Raw genomic sequence first — 21,543 nt, 5'->3', positions numbered from 1 at the left:
CACAAGTAATATAGTAAACATATTACTAGCAACACACAGAAGAAAAGATCTTAATCCAAAAGAGTAACAGCCCTGGGAATAGAGTTTTCATGTGCTAGAATGGAACAACGAGGGAGACCTTGCTGGGCCTTTGGAATATTTAAGTCGGTGTGGAACCTGAGACCAACCACAATGATGTCATCCTCTCCTTCCTCCTGCACCACCTCCTTCCAGCCCTCCAGCAGTAGTGCCTCCTGAGAATGCAGCCCTGTTTGCAGAACACATCCTCAGTCATCTGTGCATTTATTCATCAACATTATTTAGTACTCTGGGTGACAGGCTCTATTGCAGGTGCTGGGTATACAGAGACAAAGTACGCATCTGACACTGTGAAAGGAACTTGTTGACTCTCAATCTGTTGAGTGAATTAATTGAATGAGCGAATGAAAGGTTGAGTGAATGGGTGAGTCTATTTGGTTATTACCCTTCCCTCATAGGGGCCGCAGTCTAATAGATGGAAACAACAAGTACAACCAGACTGCTTCCATGTATTCATATAGGAGTCTGTACAGGACCCAGTAGTCCCCTGGGGAGTGGGCCACTCACCATAAAAAGCCAAGGAGAACATCCCATAGAGGGAGGGAGGCATCCTGAGGCCAAGCCTTCCAAGATGACCTTCCTATCTTGTGGCCACCTTGGTCCTTGCCTGTAGTCCCAAACATAGGCACATCCTTGAGGGAATCCTTGATACCTGGAATGGTTCAGCTTTTCTACTGGACCCTTGGCCCAACTGCTTGCACACTCTGTCCTTTGCCCACTGATTCTGGCCATTCCAGGGTGACATCTGATCCAGCCTGTGGCCAAAGATCCAGCCCCGGTGCCAGCTCCAAAGTCTACCCATGTGATTGACCCACACTCCCCATAGCTGTGACAAGGTCCCTGCAACATGGCAAGCAGGTAGCCCGGTCACTTTAAAATCATCCTGTGCTGGGGAAGCAAATGAAGGTCATTCCAGAGTCATTCGGCACTTATTAAGAGGATCATGGTAAAAGCAAACAGTTGTGTGGGAAAGGACAGGATCAGAGCAGGGGTACAGGGTCTATCACACTGTTTGTGAGCTGCTTCTTGCCACCCACTGTGGCCCCTGGGCTACCTCTGAGGGACCTGGGGCTGCCTAGAACCTTGTGAGGACCACAGAAAGTCCTCCTCTTCCAGCTGGTCACAGGGTGAGGAAGGTAAAGACAGGATTGTTGTCACAGAGCCCTAAGGAGAGCTCAGGGAGTTCACTTAGCTGGTGAGATGGAGGTGGCCTTCTGCTTTTTTCCTAAAGCCTTTAGTTGCTAATGACTTTGAGTGGGATTTGTTCAAGTGATTCTTTGTGTTCAACCTTTTTTTGTTCACAGTCATTACTCACTATGTTTAGTTTGGATATTTGAGACAGCCCAGCCTGGCATATTTCCCATCATGGTACTTTATAAATGTTCATGCTGATTAGAACTTTTATTTTTCATAATGACCCACGAATGTAATGATAATGCAAGTAATAGTCCATATCTAATGGCTTCTTGTCCAAGGGCTAAGGGAATTTATTTAATGTATTTAGTGCCAAACTCCTAAAAGAAAACTATTTAAGCTGTTGCATTCACTTATGCTTTTTTATGAATCTCTACATAATAAAAAGGAATGGCTTATCTCGAAAACTGGGAGAAAAGGAAGTTCGGGTCACTTGTGGTGACATTTTTGGATTATCTGCATACTCTCTCGTCATCACAGAGCAGCTAAGAAGCTGAAGGTACTAGGCCAATGACAGGACTAGGACACTCCAAGTGTGAAGCTGGAGGTTTGCAACACCTGGGTCTTTTCCAGATGTGGGGGAACTACACCACTCAGTAGCCCATATGCAGGTCATGGTATGTATAGCTGGTTGCTAGTAGGTGGGAGCTTATTTGCAGGCATGGTGGGGGGGAGCACCTGGAGTGTTACCCTCCAAGCCAGAGAGAGGAGCCTGTTGAGCAATCCCAAAATACTGGAACCTTCTCCTCCCGGAGCATGACTGAAATAAATGGAGAAGCTCTTGAGACTGCCCCACACACCATGAGCCTTTTCTTCTCATCCTGAGCCCTTCACCCGCTTAGTGTCCGCTTCTGGCCATCCCTCGACTCCATCTCTGCTCTCTTGTGCACATTCCCCAAAACCTGCTCTCAGTAATGTCCTGAGGGTGAATAAGTGTAGCTCATGGGTCCACTCTCGCTGGGGTGCTGGCACAATAAACATGAGCTTTAATGGTGCAGTGAGAAACTTTGGGTGCAGGAAAATGGATTTCAGACTGAGAAAGAGTGGCCCGAGGAAATTTTGTGTCACTGAAGTCATCCTGAGGATAGGGATTCCACTTCACCCTGAGTAGGGTTGCCAGATGCAATACCAGGCACAGGGCTAATTTGAGTGTCAGCTAAATAATAAATGACTTTTTAGTAGGAGCACGTCCCAAATATTGTATGGGCGTACTTAATATTAGAACAATCATTGATTGTCTATTTGAGCATCCAGTTTAACTGGGTATCCTGTATTTTTATTTGTTAAGTTAGAAAACCTCATCCACGACACCTAGCCTTGGTGCCATCTCCTTAATGTGGCCGAGGATGAGGCACTGTGCCAGTAACAAAGTGGGTACAGGCGAGTGGGTACACATGGTGGCACCCTCCTTCACCCCCAGACTGACATGAGCATACTGCTTCCACCTTTTGATCTCCCGGTTATTTTCGTGAAGAGCAGGTACTCATGGTCTACTGTGTGTTCAGGCTATGGTAGGTGAGGGCACACGGTTAAACCCTTACCCACTTACTTGGAAGGAATGAACATTAACAGTGACACAAGCAGAAGCTGTGAAACCAGAACTGAGTTCAAATCCAGCTGTGCAGCTTTGGGCACATGATACTCTCTCCATGCCTCATTTTCTCGTCTGTAAAATGGAGATGATATCTACATCTTGGGTCCTCGTAAGTTTTCAAAAGGAAACTTTGAAAGCGGCTGTGTGTCAATCCTGCAATGTGCCACCTAAACGCCCCTTCAATAAAGTACCAGTTGCCCCAGCTGCTGGGAGAATTCTTGGCAGAAACAGCTTTCAGCTGTCAGCTCCTTCAGCCTTGCTGCGGCTGCAGGGGGGCACGTTGCCCAAAGTTAACCCCCTTCCTGAGGGCACCCCATCCAGGGACTGATGAATTCAAGGGTGTAAAGGCTCATCCATCTGAGACCAACCGAGGACAACTTGGAAAGAGCCTTTCAAACTCTAGAGCATCACATCTTCCCTTCCTCCACTGCCCTTCCTGCATCCTCTTCTCTTCTACGGCTGTTGATAGCAAGGGCGCTCCTAAAGAAACATCCTACATACTACACCGTCTTAGAGTCTGCTTCCTAGGAAATCCAACTTGTGACAACATGGTATGATTCAGCCCTAGCATAGAGTATAGGGGCTGAACCCATAGACAGCTTTAATGACAACAACAAAAGAATGGCAACAGTAGGGTCAAGCATACAATACTGATCTAGTTTTATTTACACAGCATCTCCTGCTCCTTCTTAAAAAGGGCCTCCTTCCTGGTGGTGATGTCGCTGACATAAGATTGTGATGAATGCAAGGCCTGTGTCTGCCCCTGTGCCTCTCTTGGTGGTAGACACGGGCCTGGAGACACAGCACATGCTCAATAAGTGCTTGGGCAACATTTACCAGCTTGGTCTCAGAAGATCAGATGGAGATCAAATTCAGGAGAATTTGCCTATCAGCGTGTGCAGAAGAGACCTGTGAGTGGCTGCAGCTGAAAATAAGGGGCTTGGGGATACTCTTGGCCCATAAAATAAGGTCGTGTAGGAAGAGGCCCTAGAAAATGGTGGGTGAGAAGTGTAAGGCAGGGCTGGAGAGAGAGCAAGGCAAACCCAGGAAACATAAGGTGTCAGAGGAGACGAGGCAATAAGTGGGGGCCAAAGGCAAGTGGAATTATGAAGTGAAAAGCCTGTGTGCCAGGCTGAGTGTGATCTTTATGTCCAGGGTGATGGGGGCTGCTGGAAGGAGGGGAACAGGTGTGGTCCAAATTGTGTTGTAGAGGCTACTCTGCCTGCAGCAGCAAGGATGCCTTGGAGGGTGCAATATGAGAGATGATTGGAGGCAATTGCCACAAACACTTCCACGGGCAGGGACGGGGGGCGGGGCTTGGCCTGGGCAGTGGGCATGGAAAGCAGAAACCCAAGAGACATTTATAGGAGGGATGATATGTAGACAAGGTAAAGGACAGATTAACAGATGGGAGAGGGAGGAGTCGAGGTGGATATCTAGGTTTGGATCTTTCCTCATCTCTTTGCCTACCTAGCTCATCATGCAAGACCTGGCTGAGGTCCAGCCCCACCTCCTGAATGCCTGCAAAAGTAGGTTCATTATTGACTTCCTCTTCCTCTGAAGTTGCTGCAAAACTGTATCTGAGCTCTCCAGTTACACAGTTAGAATTCCGAATCCTCTTTTCAATTTCTTACGTTGTTGGGAGCTTCTCCGAGCATGAAGCCATCCCCTGTCTCCCCATCACACACACTAATTCTATACTTCTTTGTCCAGTGGACCACACTTGGGTCTCTCTCAGAGTCTCTTCCCATGCTGTTCTCTCTTCTGGAATGTCCTTCCATCCCTCTCAGCTTTCAGGTCTCAGTTTACCTATGTCACTTTAAAAAAAAAATTTTTAATGTTTATTTATTATTAAGAGACAGAGACAGAGCATGAGTGGAGGAGGGGCAGAGAGAGAGAGAAAGACACAGAATCTGAAACAGACTCCAGGCTCTGAGCTGTCAGCACAGAGCCTGATGCAGGGCTCCAACTCACAGACCATGAGATCACGACCTGAGCTGAAGTCGGATGCTTAACCGACTGAGCCACCCAGGGGCGCCCCCTATGTCACTTTTGAATGGTGGTCCCTCCCAGCACTCCCACATAGGTCACTTCCCTCTGACATATATCCTCATAACATCTTATACTTTTTTTTTTAGCATTTACCCAAATTACTAGTGTAATTACGTAGTGCTGTATCTCCAACACCTAGCCTAGCCCCTCCCCACTTATCATAGTTACTCATTAAGTAAATATTTCTTAAGTGAAATTGTTTCTTGTGCACTACACTGTGTACATGGGCAGTGGGAATTCACATTCCATTAGCCTGGTCTTATTTGTGGGTGGAAGCCATTTTGCAAGTTACTTTCTGTGAGATGAAGCTACTGCCTCCCTCTCCCCCAACGCCCTTGAGTAAGCAGCCCCCATTTCATACAGGTTTGCTTTACAGCTAATTCCCTTCCCTTATGCTTTAGGAAATCCCATTTTCTCCCATTCCTTACTCAGTCAAGTTGGACATAATCCACATCTCCAAGACATAAATGCTTCATGAATCCGAGAGATACCTCCGGAGAGCCTGTTATGCACAAGCCCTGGGGACAGGCCCTGAAGCCAAGATTTGTCCCCACATGCACTAACTTCAGCTCAAATGTTCCCAAAGGAGGCCTGAACTACCTGTGACTGGAGCCACATTGGCTGTGGAGCTTGGGTGCCTGCCTGGTTTATGTAGTGTCTCAGAGAGCTTGCTTTGTGAGGATTTTAGAATCGCATGCCAGAACACGGTGTGGGGCTTGTTAAACTCCTGTAGAAGAGAAGATGAGGTTCCAGCTTACACTGTTGAGAGAAAAGGTCCTGGCACCTTGTCCCCTGTATGCTCCTCTCAGCTTCATTTCTGGTCCCTGTTGCTCAGACTGTGTAGGCAGAGGCTGTTTCATGAAGACATGGGGGTAGAGGAGCAGGTGCACTCATTGGCACGGTGAATACAGGGTGCTGCCAGGCAGTTAAAAAAAACAAATCACCCTACATAAAAGCATGGGGATGCTCTGCCTTTGACTGTGTCTGTCACTCCTTAGGGCTAGAGTCACCTACCTGTGGTAGGAATTTGTCAAGAGCTCTGGCTTGGAGCTTCAGCATTCTGCCCAGCAGTGGTAAACAGAGAGCTCCCCTCTACAGTGCTGAGGTAGGCTCTGCTAACTGGTCTCCACCAGCTCAGACCATGGATGCTATGGAAAGAGCTATGGGGCCTGAGTGTACCTGTGTGTGTTTGTGGGGCCAGGGGCCAGGGCGGGGCAGGGATGAGATTAACAAATCAAGGCACAGGTAAATCAAATAGACCAATTTCAAAATCATTACCTCATCCCTGAATTCCTTCTTGGAGAGCCTCATCCTTTGGAGGCTAAAAGACATTGAAAGTTCTCAGATTCTCTTTGCAGGAAATGGGAGCCTTGAAATGGAGAGTGTCTGAGCATGATCCATCACTGGTGCCTTGGGGACAATAGGGAGGGAGGAACAGAGGAGAGTGATGGCAGCATGGGAGATGAGAGAAACATCATGGTGGACATGGGGCTTCCCATGTAAAGAAGGGATTTACAAGAAGAAAGGGGCTGGTGTCAGAAAGACATTTTTCTGATCCCACTGATAGTTAGGATGGGTGCTAGTTCATTTACTGACCCAGCACGTATTTACTGGTGCCTTCCATGGGCCAAACACTGTCTCAGCTGTGGAGAAACAGTGATGGACAAAACAGATAAAGCCTCTACTCTCAGGGTTTCTATTCCAAAGGGGGCTGATAGATCATGAAAAAGTCAAGAGTTACAAAGGGTAATTTCAGGTGTGATCATTATAATGCAAAGAATCAATGTGTGATAGGATGAGTTGGGCGGTGAGAAGATACTTCAGTGAGAAGATATTTTGAGGTCTTCTGGGAGGGTTTATTTGAGGTCTAAGCTGAGGGCTGAATGATGAGAAGGGACTAGTCATCTCATAGTGGGAAAAGAGTTCAGGCAGAGGGAACAGCTGGTACAGATACCTCAAGCTAGGGCTGAGCTTGGTAAATCTGAGGAGCAAAAGGGAAACCACTGTGGCTGGGGCAGAGTGGGTGAGGAAAAGTGGTGGGAGATGAATCAGGAATGGATCTTCTAGACTATAGGAAGAAGTTCAAATTTTGTCTTAAGTGTGGTGGGTAGCCTTGAGAGGCTCTAAGCAGAGATGCCCATGGCCTGCTTTATTATCAGATTTGCATTTTGAAATCATCACTCTAGAAACTCTGTGGAAAAAGGATTGTAGGGGACAAGGGTGAAAGCATGGAGGCAAGTTGGAGGGTTCTTTGTGAATTTAATCAAGATATGGTATTGACTGGGGATGGGAGATTGGCAGGTGGGAGAAGAGAAGTCCCACATTCTCTTATGTTGGTATAGAAATGGCAGAACCTACTGATTGGTTAGTGTGGACAAAGAAGGACTGTTGGTTGGTGAAAGGCAGGAACCAAAGTGCCTCCTGGGGTTTTTGCTTGAATAGCAATAATGGTACCATTTTCTGAGGGGAGGAACAGGCCTGGGAGGGAAATCAGAAGTTGCCTCCTATTCCCAAGTGGCAGCCAGAGGTGAGGGTTTCCTGAACATTTGAATGGGAATGATAAATTATACCTGGTCAGGGACTCATCTTTAAGAAAAGAGCATGCAACTCAGATTCAAAAGCTTAATTCCTTGCTTTCTTCCAAAGCCAGAGGCTGGGTCTAGGGCACCCTGAGTATGCCTAGGAATTCTCTTTGCATTGTGCATTGGAAAACCCTAGAGGATAATAGCTAAATGACCACCATGCAAACATACCTTCAATCTAATTCATTACGCATTTGCTGAGTGCCCATTATCAATGATTCTCACAGTCATGGAATAACTAGTAAGTCAAGGGATTCAAAAATTCTGGGACAGAGACATGAAGGCTCACTGTACTATGATTATGATCTGTCTCAAAAACAATTTCCAAAATTGTTAGGCCTGAGATATAAGAGTAAGAAGCTGATTTTATATCCTTATCCATGCTTTTTCTTTCTCTTTTCTTAGAACAGATTTAATACCAACCCTCCTGGAGACAATCTTATTTACCTTTGTCTTGTCCTACCTTCTCGGCATAGATACATAGGCTGGATATATAATGTTCTTTGCATTCTGTAGCTCCCCCATTCATTATCCATTACTTCTCCTAGCAGAGAGTTGGCAAATGAGTTTCATCTTATTGATTAGATTTGCTTTTATTGATTTATAGAGTTTGCTAAAAACATTGTGTTGGGAAAGAGTCTGAGGTCATGCCCAGACTCAGTGGTATTGATTACCCATGCCCCTCATGGACATGAGAAGAGAGGTTCTGTCCACTTGTTCCAAGATGTCCTAATTACATTTTACCTATGTCAACAAACCCCAGATATTTCTAGGAATATACTTCTCCTCAGTTTCATTGTTCATGCCTAGAATAGAGCTCTGTACATCATAGGTTCTAAGTAAGTATATATTGAATGAATAAATAAAGTTATTGAATGACTAAGTGAATAAATAAATGAGAGAATTTTTTTTTAAAGTTCACTCTGTGGGGGCTGAAAGCACGATCAGGCACCTTGTGTGCCTGGCAGTCAAGAGAAAGTGTCTCCTAAACTTCCAGCCACAGGGCAATTAATGAGGGCCCCAGCTGCTAGGTGTTGAGACATCTTGGCTCTGAGGCCATGCCTTCCATAGGCTGTTTCCAGCCAATGACTGAGTGTGGGGATACTGGAGGATCCTGGGACAAACTTACTCCTGGGAGACATGGGATCTGTTTGACTGCTGGCTCTGAGATGAAGATGGCCTAGGGCCTCAGCTTTATCAAGTTCCACTTAGATTTCATGACAGAATAAGACTCCTTCACCCAGTCTTCTCTTTTCTCCTGCATGGGACTTAAGCTTGCATTAAGGTCTGAAATCATGTCCAGCCTCCTCTTGCCCTTTTCCACTTTTCCCTCATTCAAGTATTTTCCCTTGTAAAATCCTTGCATGTTTAATTTTGTTTTCATTTTTTTGAGGGCCTGGACTGACATGTCCTGCTGACATCAGAAGAGACCAGGACTCTGGGCAGCAAGGGAGGGCTTGCTCATGTCCTTTGTGAAGTAGAGTGAGTTCCTGGAAAAATGTCCAATGGGAGGAAGCATCACTGTTGAGAAATCCAATCAATCCTTATAAAAAAAAATGAGAAAATGATGTTGAGAATTAACATGTAACTGTCTTTATAAATGTCTCAATTTTTGCTAATATACAGGACACCAAATAATCCACTATCAGTGGCATGATACCCATCTTAAATTCAATATAATGAGCTCTGCATAATTAATTCCATTTATCATTCTGTGTTCCTAAGAATCTTTTAGCCTCTCCCAACCCTAAATCAGTTCATTGGTAGTGCATTTGTATTTTGTTGCAGATAATATGCATGTCTTCTTTCTCATCCAAATGTCCTGTGACAATGTGATTCCATAAGATAGGAGTTACTTTTCCTCCTGTGACCTACTCAATTCCATGTAATTCTTCTTATAACATGCTGCACTGCTCCAGGCCATTGTTTATCTTCTGCCAATTTCCTTTATAGACCTTGTCCATCTTTTCTCTTTGTTTTTCTTTTCCTTGTTTCTTCCTTGTTCAGTTATCCCCAGAAGTAGTGTTGGTATATGTGGAAACCAGCATTCTCTTGATCGATCAAACGTTATTCAGAAGTAAATATGTCCAAACCAGAAACGTTGGTTAAGAGAATTTATATTTGGGGAAGCAACATTGTGCATGGGGTCTTCATAAGATAATTGACACAAGCAGAAAGAGCGTATTCATTCATTGAGCTTTTAACACACATGTGTTGACTACCCACCATGTGCCATGCTCCCCCGCTTCCACAGCACCCAGGAGACCAGGGATCTCACCCATCTCTTTTGGGAAGGATGCCTTAAGTAAGCATTGGGAGACTCTTCTAGCTGGCAAATACCTGTTCTATTTACCGCTAGGAGAAATTGACACCTTTAACAGTGGAGTTACCCTTTAAAATCGCTAAGATCATGATTTCTCTTTTGAGACACACTGGTTGCCTCTCAAACACTCTGAAAATTCAGAGTACAGATTTATTTCAGAAATTCATCACAATGCTTTTAACCTTTGATGCCTTTTGCAGGAATGATTTATGAAGTTTGTTTCTTTTTATGGCGGCTTCTCCAACCAGGTTGCAAGAGATATAAGGACTGTGATTTCAGACAATTATTCTCTTGACAGCATGCGCTCAAGTTCATACAGCAAGAGAAGATGCTTCTCTTGCTTTTTCCAAAAGAATCTGAAGCTCTGTTCTCTGCCCGGTATAGCAACAATTGGTGTGCAAGCAGTTCAGTCAACCAGTTGCTTTTCTTTCACATCCAGAACCAGAGAAAGGACTGATCTTGTCACTATATTGATCAACTTTCCTCCAACTGAGTTGAATCTAAGAATTGATTATGTGAATCTCGCCTTGACAACTTTAGATATCTTTTCTTTCTCTCCCTCTCCTCTATATCCTTGTTCTCTCTCTCCTCTGTCTTCTCCATTCACATCTGTTCTTTTTATTTATACGTAAAGAGTGAGTATTATGCTGTGAGTCCTTTGCCAGGTCATAGAGAAAATTTGTTTGGTCTCAAAACTCTTTAATACTCATATCATTGAAAATCCCAAAGAGTTCATGTTTTTGTGGATTATGCCTATAGCTGTTTATTACATTATTAATTACAGCTGATACAATTTAAAATATGCTTTTATTGATTCAGTTAAAATAATAATAAACCCATATGATATTGACAAAAATACTTTCTCTTAAAAACAACTATGTTATCCAAAGTAAAAAAATAGTGAAGAGAGTGCTATTGTTTTATAGTTTTGCAACTGTCTGACTTAATAGAAGAGAGCTGAATTCTCTTATCTGCTTCTGCATTTAATCTGTTGTGGTATCATGTTATATAACCTCTGGAAAATTCCATAGGGAATAAGAGCAAAGGAATCAAATAGTATCTCAGTACTTTTATGAATATAGTTTTGACTTTGTGAAACCTCAAGGGTCTTAGGGACACCCAAGAGTTCCTGGGCTGTACTTTGAGAACTGCTGTACTAGGGTTAGAGATACAGACACGGAAAACCCAGCATCTTTCCCCACCATCGGCTAGAGGAAAGACACAAAGGACATTTACAGCCCGGTATAGTACTTACTGTGCTAAGGATAGGGATGGGGCTATGGGAGCACAAAAAGACATTATTCAGTCTTGCGTGCGTCCTCATGGGTGGAGGGAAAGGGGAGGCTCAGTGAATACTTACCTGAGTCACTGGTGCCTGAGCTGAGCTGAGCAGGTGATACTGTAGACATTTAATTGCAAATGGAACAACCCTGTCTGAAACCCTGCCACTCAGGGCTGATCATGAGGGTGACCTAAGGTATTTAGCTTGCAGCTTTATTAGGATCATGTATTTGGTAGTGGTGGAGGGGAGGCTTTTTTTTCTTTTTCCCTGTCCTCTACTATCGATATCCCACAACTTGCCAGAAAGGAGCCAGATAGTCCACATAAATAAGAAGTGAGATTGGCCTGCCAGTGCTTTCTTTTGGAAGCAATGAGAAGCAGATGGGCATTTTGCAGTGAATATACTCTAAACCAGATAATTGCCATTCATTGTTCTGAACATCTTGGAATCTAAGGCATGAAATGGAATTTGCAATAAAAATGTATCACACATTTCCTATCCTCTGGAACAAAGTTGATATCATAAGCCACAAAGGTTTTATTTATTAGTTTGACAGTAGAGAAACAAAAATATGGTGTTTCTATCTGAGGTTAAAAGGAATTTACACTGTCACATCAAATCCTTTCCCTCATTTTTGAATATAACATTTTAAAAAATTATTCAGTGAGTGTGATGGTTAGTTTTCTGTGTCTATTTGGCTAGGTTATAGTATCTAGTTATTCAATGAAACACTAATCTGGGTGTTGCTATGAAGGTATTTTGGAAATGTGGCTAACATCTACAATCAATTGGTTTTAAGTAAAGGAGATTACCCTCAATAATGTGGGTGCACCTCATACAATCAGTCAAAAGGCTTTAAGAGCAAAAACTGAGTTTTCCCAGAGAAGAAGAAATTCTTTGTCAAGACTGTAGCCTCAACTCCTGCCCGAGCTTTCAGCCTGCAGACCTGCCCCATAGATTTCAGATTTGCCAGCCCCCATAATCGTGCAAGCTAGTCCTTTTATATATGCACATGTACACATACAGACATGTATACACACATATGCGTGGTATGTATATGTACATGTATTTATCTATCTCTTTCTATCTCCTGTTGGTTCTGTTTCTCTGGAGAACCCTGATTGTTGTCCCATCGATTTCATTCTTGGCTATTTTGTCCCTTTGTGCTCACCCAGGGCACTTGATCCAAGGCTGGACCCACAGGAGATGGAAACAAGTGTGCTGTTGCATTGACCTCTGGGCAGGGGGAAGAATAACCCGTTGGGGTGGGACTCTCAGTTCCTCCATTAGGGACCATTTAAGCACTTGACTTGACTGATTTAAGCACTCGGAACCTCCATAACCTCACCCATGAAATGGAGTCTGTACTTTCCTCTCACAGGGATGGTTGTAAGGATTTAATGAGATTACAGCAATAGAGCCGGTCACATAGTAGCAATTCCTGATTATGTTGAGCAATGGTAATTACAGGAAGAGTTTTAGACAATTAACATTTAGTAGCATAAACTGCAAAGTAAGTGAAGGGCTGATTTTGGGGGTTAAAGATGTTTAAAAAGTAGTGAAGTATGAGATACTGAAGGAATAACACTGTTGGGAAATTAAAGCTGTAGCAATCATTTTGTTCGGAAGGTAAGACATTTTGTGTGGAAAAATGAGTTGGCTCTAGCAGCTGAATGGGAACATTATACTATCACAATCCCTGCCTCCCCCTGCCCTTCTTCCTGTTCCAAAGGATCCTTTTGAGTGGCTCTCAGTCTTCTTCACAGACTTAATCCAATTTCCCCATACCCTGGAAATTCTCTTAGGTCTTTAGCCCACCAATAAGTTTATTGGGTAACTTGAACACTGTCGAGCTGGGGTACACTGGGTCCCATGTGGGTCCTAACCCCAGCCCGTGGGTGTTGAGCTTCAGGATTAAAGGGACTTTACTGTGGACATACAACATGCTGGTCACTGAGTCAGCTCTGACCCTGGGTCTCGTTTTGTCTTCCTCCCAGTAACCCTGCGGAATTGGTATTGCCTACATTTTATAAAGGAGAGGGAGCAGAGGTCTGGGAAGATTGAAAGACTTGCCTAAGACATCCTGTTGGTTACATGGTGTCAGAACTATGACATGAAGCCCAGTACCCCTTGCGCCCAATCTTGAACTTTGTCTTAGGGCAAGCTTTGGGCAGTTGGCTTTGTCCAGATGGCTTATTCAGAGACAGCTAAAACTCACTTTTGTAAGATTACACAATCGTCCAGTGCACATTTCCCCCTAGCTTTGCTCCTGGCTCACATGCCACTACCCAATGGGATAATGGAATGTGGTTCGTACCCAGGCTGGAGTAAAGACTTTAAGAGAACCCACACTCCAAACAAATGAGTATTCATGAGTGGAAAATGACAGATAGAAGGGAAGAAAAAATAGGAATGGTATGTAAGTGGATTGATCAATGGATATAAGGAAAAGAGATAGGAAGGGAAGGAAAGCAACATGTTGCCCCCACTGAAGCACCTATCAAGCAGTTACAGATTAACAACTCAGTCATCTTCTTTTCAAATGCTTTTTAAACCCAATTAAAGCAGTGAAATTTAACTCTCATCTTCTGTGAATATTTGCATGTATGAGTCACACACATGGGATTTGTATTTAAAACTCTCTAATTGGTACCTCTAGCAAGAAAGATTCATTGCCTCTAATTAAGTGATGGCAAATGTCACCTTATGATTTGGGAGGCACACCCTCTTTCTATTTGGGTGATGTAGAAATACCTGCTCATTGGAAGCACAGTGCTGCTAATTGCTTCAGGCATTGGAGGTGCCAACAAGGCAGAGGTGTGCTCACCTCATTTACCAATGTGCTGGGCACTGTGTTAGGTCCTGTGGATATCATCATGACTCTTCCCTGAAGAGGGCAGGTAAAGAGGGGTAGGGAAACAGCTAATGGCGATGCAGTGGACTTGTAGCATGAGATCAGGTGGTACAGGGTGACGTGGGTGCAGAGGAGGACAATTGGAGGAGGTGGGGCTGGAGGTGAATCTGGAAGGATGCACAAGCAGGAGTCAGGAGAAAGAAAGAGGCGAGGAGTAGATGGCACAATGAGGGTAAAGATGTGGGTAATCAGGGAGCTGGTACCTTTGGGGAGCTTCCTCTGATCTGCTAGTTGAAGGCAGGATTACTACTGATGGATCATAAGCAAGCAAGTGCAGGGTCCGATTTGCCTGTAGGCAGGCTGACCTCTCACCTGGACAGGGGCCCTGTCCTACCCACACTTTGGAATTAGGAATAAAAACACTTTTTAAAATGCTATTACAATTATTATAATTAGGAATCATTTTATTATAACAATAGATACCCGGCTCAAACTATTACAAATACAAAAAAAAAAATTGGTGCCTTGGCAGAAAAATTGAAAGGTTTCATTTGACAACTTCAGACCCCCCACAGCAAGCCAATGAGTCCAATTGGCAACCTCAGCCACTCCACAGCAGGTTGAACAGGACATCTACTGGAAGACCAGAGTGGGCGACCAAACTCTGTACTTACTACAGCTGCTTGGGGTGCTTCTCTTCTCTCTGCTTCTTGGCTCCCAAATCCTGTCTCCTGGTAGCTTTCTCTCATTTTAATGGCTTCTCAGCTCCCCCTAAACTTTGAGTGATCATTACATGAATACAAGCCCCAACTCCACATGAACTTTTATCTCAAATGTCTAGCACCAAATAAATTATAGGTTCTGGGCCTGCCTCCTAAATAAAAGTTGAAAGGTCCAACCAGTTGGCCCAGCCTACCCCACTCATTGATTTCCCATTGGGATGGATATCCACTCTTTCTAAACACCTCTACCAGGGCACCTAGTCAGAAAGGGGAAGTTGCACATCACAGGCAAAAGACCAGACTGACTACAAGAATGACCTGGGATATAAGTTATCTTCTCTAGAGCACTTTGTAATCAGTATAGTGTTTTTATTTTACTAACAGAGGGAAGCATTGGAGTTCTGAGGGTCAACTTTAGGATGAGAATAGAAAGATTCAAAGGATAAATCAACAGCTGCTTGGTCCCGCTGCTTAGATTGAGTGTTAATGCACTTTTTCAGAGGTGGAAGCAAGGAGAGGGAGGCAAGGAGTGCTCCTGAGAATGCATCTGCACTCTAGTTAAAGACACATTGGGTGGCAAGACCTAATTTCTCTGTAAATGGAGCAGAAATATCACACTGGTGTTTCCTCTGTATGAGTGCAAAGACACAGGCATTTTTCCAGATGCTGAAACAGCATGGGAAAGAGGCAAGACAGAGGCAAGAAGCAGTCCTAAGGGGGCATGATATGACAGAGTTCAGCCTCAGAAAGAGTTGTGTTGCAAACAGGGATGTTATCTTATGAAGAACTGATAAAAAGTCAGTTCCTCTGAAGTTACATCCAAAGGGAGTAAAGTGTGAGCTGACTGGCCTCAGTCTATTGGAACAAAAAAGCAGAACTGTTGTCAGGGGAGGGAACAGATTGCGTAAAGAACAACAGCCAAGGCACAAGCATCAATAGCTATTGCTTCTTTCTGGAAAGAAGATGGTTCTCTGGTATCCCATGAACGCAGCATTTGGAAGTGGCTTCTGGAAGAATCTGTACATGCCAATAAACCCCGAGTGATGTAGATACTATCTATCAGTCCAGACTCTTGGCTGGACTTGCCCCTCAGACTTTGTTCTCAGCTAAACCTAACTATTTACAGTTCCCCTATGGTGCACCAGGTGCTTTTACCATTGGTCTTTGCCCAGGCAGTTTTCTCTGCCTGCGACTCCCACATCCTTTATCCCTGCTTAATTCCTACTACTTATGACTTTGATTCTACTGTCTTTAGGAAGTAATTCTGGATTACCATGGCTGGATTAGTGCTTCTCCTCTCTTTTTCTATAGCACTCTGCTTTTCCTTTGCCTCTCTATCTCTTACCATACTGGTTATCATAGGTCTTTCTCCAGTCTGAGGGTTCCTTGATGGTAAGAAGTTTGTTCTTACCACATATTTAACACCACATTATAAATTACATGTATAACATACATATAATAAAATCCAACCTTTTAAAATGTGCAGATTGCTAAATTTTGCCAAAGGCATGCAGAAATATAACCACCACAACAATCAAGATACAGAACAGTACCATCATTTAGAACTTCCCTTGTGTCCCCTGTACAAGCAAACCCTACCCCATCCCCAGACCCTGGCAACTGCTGACCCATAATCTGTCCTTATATTTTGGCATTTTCTAGAATGTCATATGAATGGCATCAAATAGCATGTAGTCTTTTGTGTCTGGCTTCTTTCGCTTCATTTCACCAGAGAAGTGCTTTGGATATTCAGTCATTTTCTTGTATGGATCAGTAGTTGATTTCTTTTTACTGCTGAGTCCATTATATAGATACACTGCAATTTGTTTATCCATTCACTAGTTGATGGCCATTTTATTTTCCAGTTTGGCACTATTCTGAATACAGTTTCTCTGAACATTTGCATATAAGTCTTTTTGGATAATTTATGTTTTCATTTCTCTTGGGTAGATCCTAGGAATGGAATTGCTGAGTCATTTTATAAGAAATTGCTAAACTATTTTCCCAAGTAACTGTATTATTTTACGTTCATACCAGCAGTGTATGAGAGTTTCAACTGTTTCACATCTTCATTAGAACTTGGTATTGTCACTCTTATTTTAAACATTCAGGTGGTGGTATGGTGACATCCAATTGTGGCTTTAACTTACACATCCTTGATAACTATTAATGTTGAGCATCCTTTCATGTTCTTATCTCCTCAGGTAACAGGTGTGTTCAAATTTTTGCCTTTTTTTTTACAGATTATTTTTCGCATTATTGAGTTATAAGAGTTCTTTATATGTTTTTGGATACAAGTCCTTTGTGAGATATGTCTCTCAAATATTACCTCACAGTCTATGGCTTCAAAAAAATATTTTCTGAAGAGTAAAGAATATAAATGTATAATTTTTGTAAAGTTTGATGTATCAGTTTTATTTTTACTCAGTGCTCTTTTTGTCCCTTGTAATAAATCTTTGCCTAACCCAAGGACACTGAGCTTTTCTTTTATGCTCTCTTTTAAAAGTTTCATAATTTTAAGTCCTACATTTAGGACCATGATCCATTTAGAGATAATTTCTGTGTATCATGTACAGTAGAATTGAAGTTCTTTTTTTAAAATATGGATATCCAATTTTTCCAGAAGCATAAACGAAAGACCATTCTTCATTGAATTTTCTTGGAAAGAAAATTTGTCAGTAATTAATTAACCACATGTATGTCTATTTCTGCACTCTTAATTTTTTTTATGTTGATCTGTAGGTCTATCTTATGTTAATACCATACTACTTGATTAGAGAAGCTTTATAATAAGTTTTAAAATCGAGTAGTGTGAGTCCTCCAACTTTGCCCTTCTTTTTCAAAATTGTTTTGGCTATATCAGTTATTTAAATTTTCATATAAATTTTAGAATTAGCTTATCCCTTAAAAAATCCTATTATTTTGATTTGGGGTGCATTGATCAATTAGGGTAAAATTTATGTTTAATTATATTGAGTCTACTGAACCATGAACACTGTCTGTCTCCATTAAGACTGCTCCAGGTGTTCTTTAAATTCTTTTTTTTTAAACATTTATTCATTTTTTGATAGAGACAGAGCGCAAACTGGAGAGGGGCAGAGAGAGAGGGAGACACAGAATGCAAAGCAAGCTCCAGGCTCTGAACTGTCAGCACAGAGCCTGATGAGGGGCTCGCACTCATGGACCATGAGATCATGACCTAAGCCAAAGTCGGACGCTCAACCAACTGAGCCACCCAGGCACCCCTGGGTGTTCTTTAAATTCTTTAAGCAATATCTTGGCATCTTGTGTGTGCAGATCCTACATGTATTTTTTGAAAGTTATTCCTAAGTATCTGTTGGTTGTTGATGTTATCATATTAGTATTTTTTATTTAAATTTTCTTTATTTTATTTTATTTTATTTTATTTTATTTTATTTTATATGGAATTTATTGTCAAATTGGTTTCCATACTACACCCAGTGCTCATTCCAACAAGTGCCCTCCTCAATGCCCATCACTCACCCTCCCCTCCCTCCCACCCCCATCAACCCTCACTTTATTCTCAGTTTTTAAGAGTCTCTTATGGTTTGGCTCTCTCCCTCTCTAACTTTTTTTTTCCTTCCCCTCCCCCATGGTCTTCTGTTAAGTTTCTCAGGATCCACATAAGAGTGAAAACATACGGTATCTGTCTTTCTCTGTGTGACTTATTTCACATAGTATAACACTCTCCAGTTCCATCCACGTTGCTCCAAAGAGAATATTTCATTCTTTCTCATTGCCAAGTAGTAGTCCATTGTGTATATAAACCACAATTTCTTTATCCATTCATCAGTTGATGGGCATTTAGGCTCTTTCCATAATTTGGCTATTGTTGAAAGTGCTGCTATAAACATCAAGGAAGTACAAATCAAAACCACACTGAGATACCACCTCACGCCAGTCAGAGTGGCTAAAATGAACAAATCAGGACACTATAGATGCTGGAGAGGATGTGGAGAAATGGGAACTCTTTTATTTAAATTTTCAATAGTTTACTGCTAGTACATAAGAATATAATTGCTTTTTTATGTATTTACTTGTTATACAGTAATTTTCCTAAACTCACTTATTAGTTCTAGTAACATTTTCATAGATTCCATAGAATTTGCTTCATTGAGGATCATGTTCTCTGCAAGTAAAGACAATTTTACTTTTTAATTTCCAATCTCATTTTTCTCCTTGTCTTATTGAATGGGTTAGAACCTCCAGTACAATGTGCATAGTACAGTACAAGGTAAGAGTGGACATCCTTGTGTATTCATTCTGCTCTTGGGAGGGGAGCATTTACTCTTTAACCATAAAGCACGATGTTAGCTTTGGTTTTCTACAAAAGTTCTTTATCAGATTGAGGAAGTTCCCTTCTATTCCCTATTTACTGATTGTTCTGTTTATAAATGGATGCTGAATTTTGTCAAGTGTTTTATTCAGGGACTCTTCCCCAATTTACCTCCCCCACCCCATGCTTAAGCTGTTCTTGCATATTTTTAGGTGACCCATAAATATTTGTTGAATGAATGGAGTTGGGCTAAATATCTCTGTGAGTGCAAAGCCACACTTTAGCCCCTTAGAAGTGTGAGATGGGCTTAGGGGAACTTAATATTTGAACGCCTATTCATGTCAGAGATACTAGATTTGCCTAAATGATCTCATACAATTTTCACAACATTCTTATGAAGTAAGTATCTCCATTTTGCAAATGAGGGATGATGAGTAATAGATAGAATGATTAAAAAGCTGTAATATGGTTGGGATGTGGGGAAAAGGTCCTGTGTTTCATAATTCAATAGAATGAAAAAAGATAATCTTTATGTTCATAAAACAAAGAATATACAAAGGAGGATGGTTTCAAATATGATGCAAGTTAAAATAGAGTATGATTTGGTTATCTGATGGCATGAAACTATCAAGAGTCCAGTCGGTCTGGGTACAAGGAACGTCATCCGTGGAATGACAGTTGAACCATTAAGAAGGGAAAGCAATCCTTGCATAACACTCAGCTCAGCCATGAACAAAAGCCTCATAGTCAAAATCATGCAAATTTAAGTTATTGGTGTGCAGCCCTGAGGATGTGATCTATAGACAAAGCAAAGAAGATTTAATTTAGCTTACACATGAAAATGCAAATGTTTGTCAACCTTGACAAAGAGAAAGTCAAGAAAGATTGAAGGAAGTTAGAAGGTGGAAGAAAAATGTGGAAATTGTAGGGATGTTAACACTCTTATTTTTCAAAAAGGGAACACTTAAGCCCCTCTGAGCTTCACTTCCTCACCTGCAAAATGAGCCATAAAGTCTTATATAATGGGGTTGTGATGAGGATTAATGAATGTATGTAAAATGCCTAATATGTGATAGGTACACAACTAGTAATGAGAGGAGAAAAGGACGGCAGGCCTATGGATAAAAGGAAATAAACCCATCCCCACTGATGATGGGAAACCTCAACTGTAAGGTCTATAAATCCCCTCTCTGCTGACACTGTCACTGCTCAAAGAGTAGTGGTCACTCTGACTAATGAAAGGTCAGGGGCTCTGTGAGATGAGGGTGGTAAGTCTGAGTAATCAAAGGTCAGGGGCTGTGTGTCCAGCCCAGGGCGTCTGAATAACATGACAACCCTGTGAGTGGAGTCGTTTTCCCCATTTTACAGTTCAGGGAGTTGACACTCTGAGTGGCCAACTGACTCACATAGAAGTGGCCCCGAGGTGGCTAAGCCAGGCCTGAAACCCAGCAATCTAGCAACTGGCTCTAGATCCCATTGTCTGCCATCGAGTCAAGTGGCACAGTGAATCTGAAACACTGGATGAGCTTATGGCATATCCTCTATCCACATTTCTAAAGAATAGCCCCTAGGTTTAATTAAAGGGGAAAAAAGATTAATTGTTTCTCCCAACAGCTGCAAATTATTTACATTGCGTTTGTGTTGATGGCTAATAAAAGAGCAAAGGCGCACGGGGACAACCCTGGGTGGCTGTAATTCTTCCAGGGTCCATGATGAAGAACTGGTTCGAATGCCAGCACGTTAGCACGGAGGAGCCTGCTGTCCCATTCAGACCCACAGTGGGCAGAGCCGCTCTCTGACCTGGGCATGATCCAATCCGCAGAAATAGCTCTCAGGAGCCAAGACCTGAGAAGAACAGGCATATGTCCCTGCTCCACTAAACTGCCTCTTGGTTAGTTCGTGATTGCTGTGAAACGGGTGAGAAGGAGCAAAATGGTGGCCAGGTTGAGTCTACCAGCTATCCTAGAGCAACTCTTAGCTGACCTTTTGAAGCATGATGGGGTGGAAAGGGGACAGGAGCCACTGCAGCAGAGCTGTTTTCAATTTTATAAGCTCTTGCTTTATTGCTTCTCGGCCTTTTGGCTAAGATCAAGTGTAGCTCTTGCTTTGCGGTAACTGCTGAAAATTATACACTATGATATGTATGTATATTTTAATGTGTGTTATATATTATAATGTGCCTGACTTTGTATTATAATATGAATATGTTTATGTACACATGTATGTGTTTTTGGATCTCACCACATATGAGAGAATTGTTGGTCTTCCCAATTGTTAGTTTTCTTTTTTTTTTTTTTTTTTTTATTTATTTTTGGGACAGAGAGAGACAGAGCATGAACGGGGGAGGGGCAGAGAGAGAGGGAGACACAGAATCGGAAACAGGCTCCAGGCTCCGAGCCATCGGCCCAGAGCCTGACGCGGGGCTCGAACTCACGGACCGCGAGATCGTGACCTGGCTGAAGTCGGACGCTTAACCGACTGCGCCACCCAGGCGCCCCATCCCAATTGTTAGTTTTCAAGCCTGTGGCCATCCTGGGAAAGTCACACCTTGTGAAGGAAGTTCTT

General features: G+C 42.6%; 1 protein-coding gene across 1 annotated transcript in view; it reads left to right on the top strand.

Moving 5' to 3' along the window:
- Positions 1-3,659: 3,659 nt before the first annotated feature.
- CLSTN2 (calsyntenin 2) overlaps positions 3,660-21,543 on the top strand; it is a 398,548-nt gene continuing 380,664 nt past the window's right edge. Inside the window, exon 1 of the mRNA XM_042954752.1 lies at positions 3,660-3,777. Coding sequence (XP_042810686.1) covers positions 3,726-3,777 — 52 coding nt within the window. The 5' untranslated portion in view covers positions 3,660-3,725. The remainder of the gene's footprint in view (positions 3,778-21,543) is intronic.

Source organism: Panthera leo, chromosome C2 (genome assembly GCF_018350215.1).
Source record: "Panthera leo isolate Ple1 chromosome C2, P.leo_Ple1_pat1.1, whole genome shotgun sequence".
Taxonomy (NCBI): domain Eukaryota; kingdom Metazoa; phylum Chordata; class Mammalia; order Carnivora; family Felidae; genus Panthera; species Panthera leo.
The sequence above is the reverse complement of the archived record's forward strand: the minus strand, read 5'-3'. Positions and strand labels throughout refer to the sequence as shown.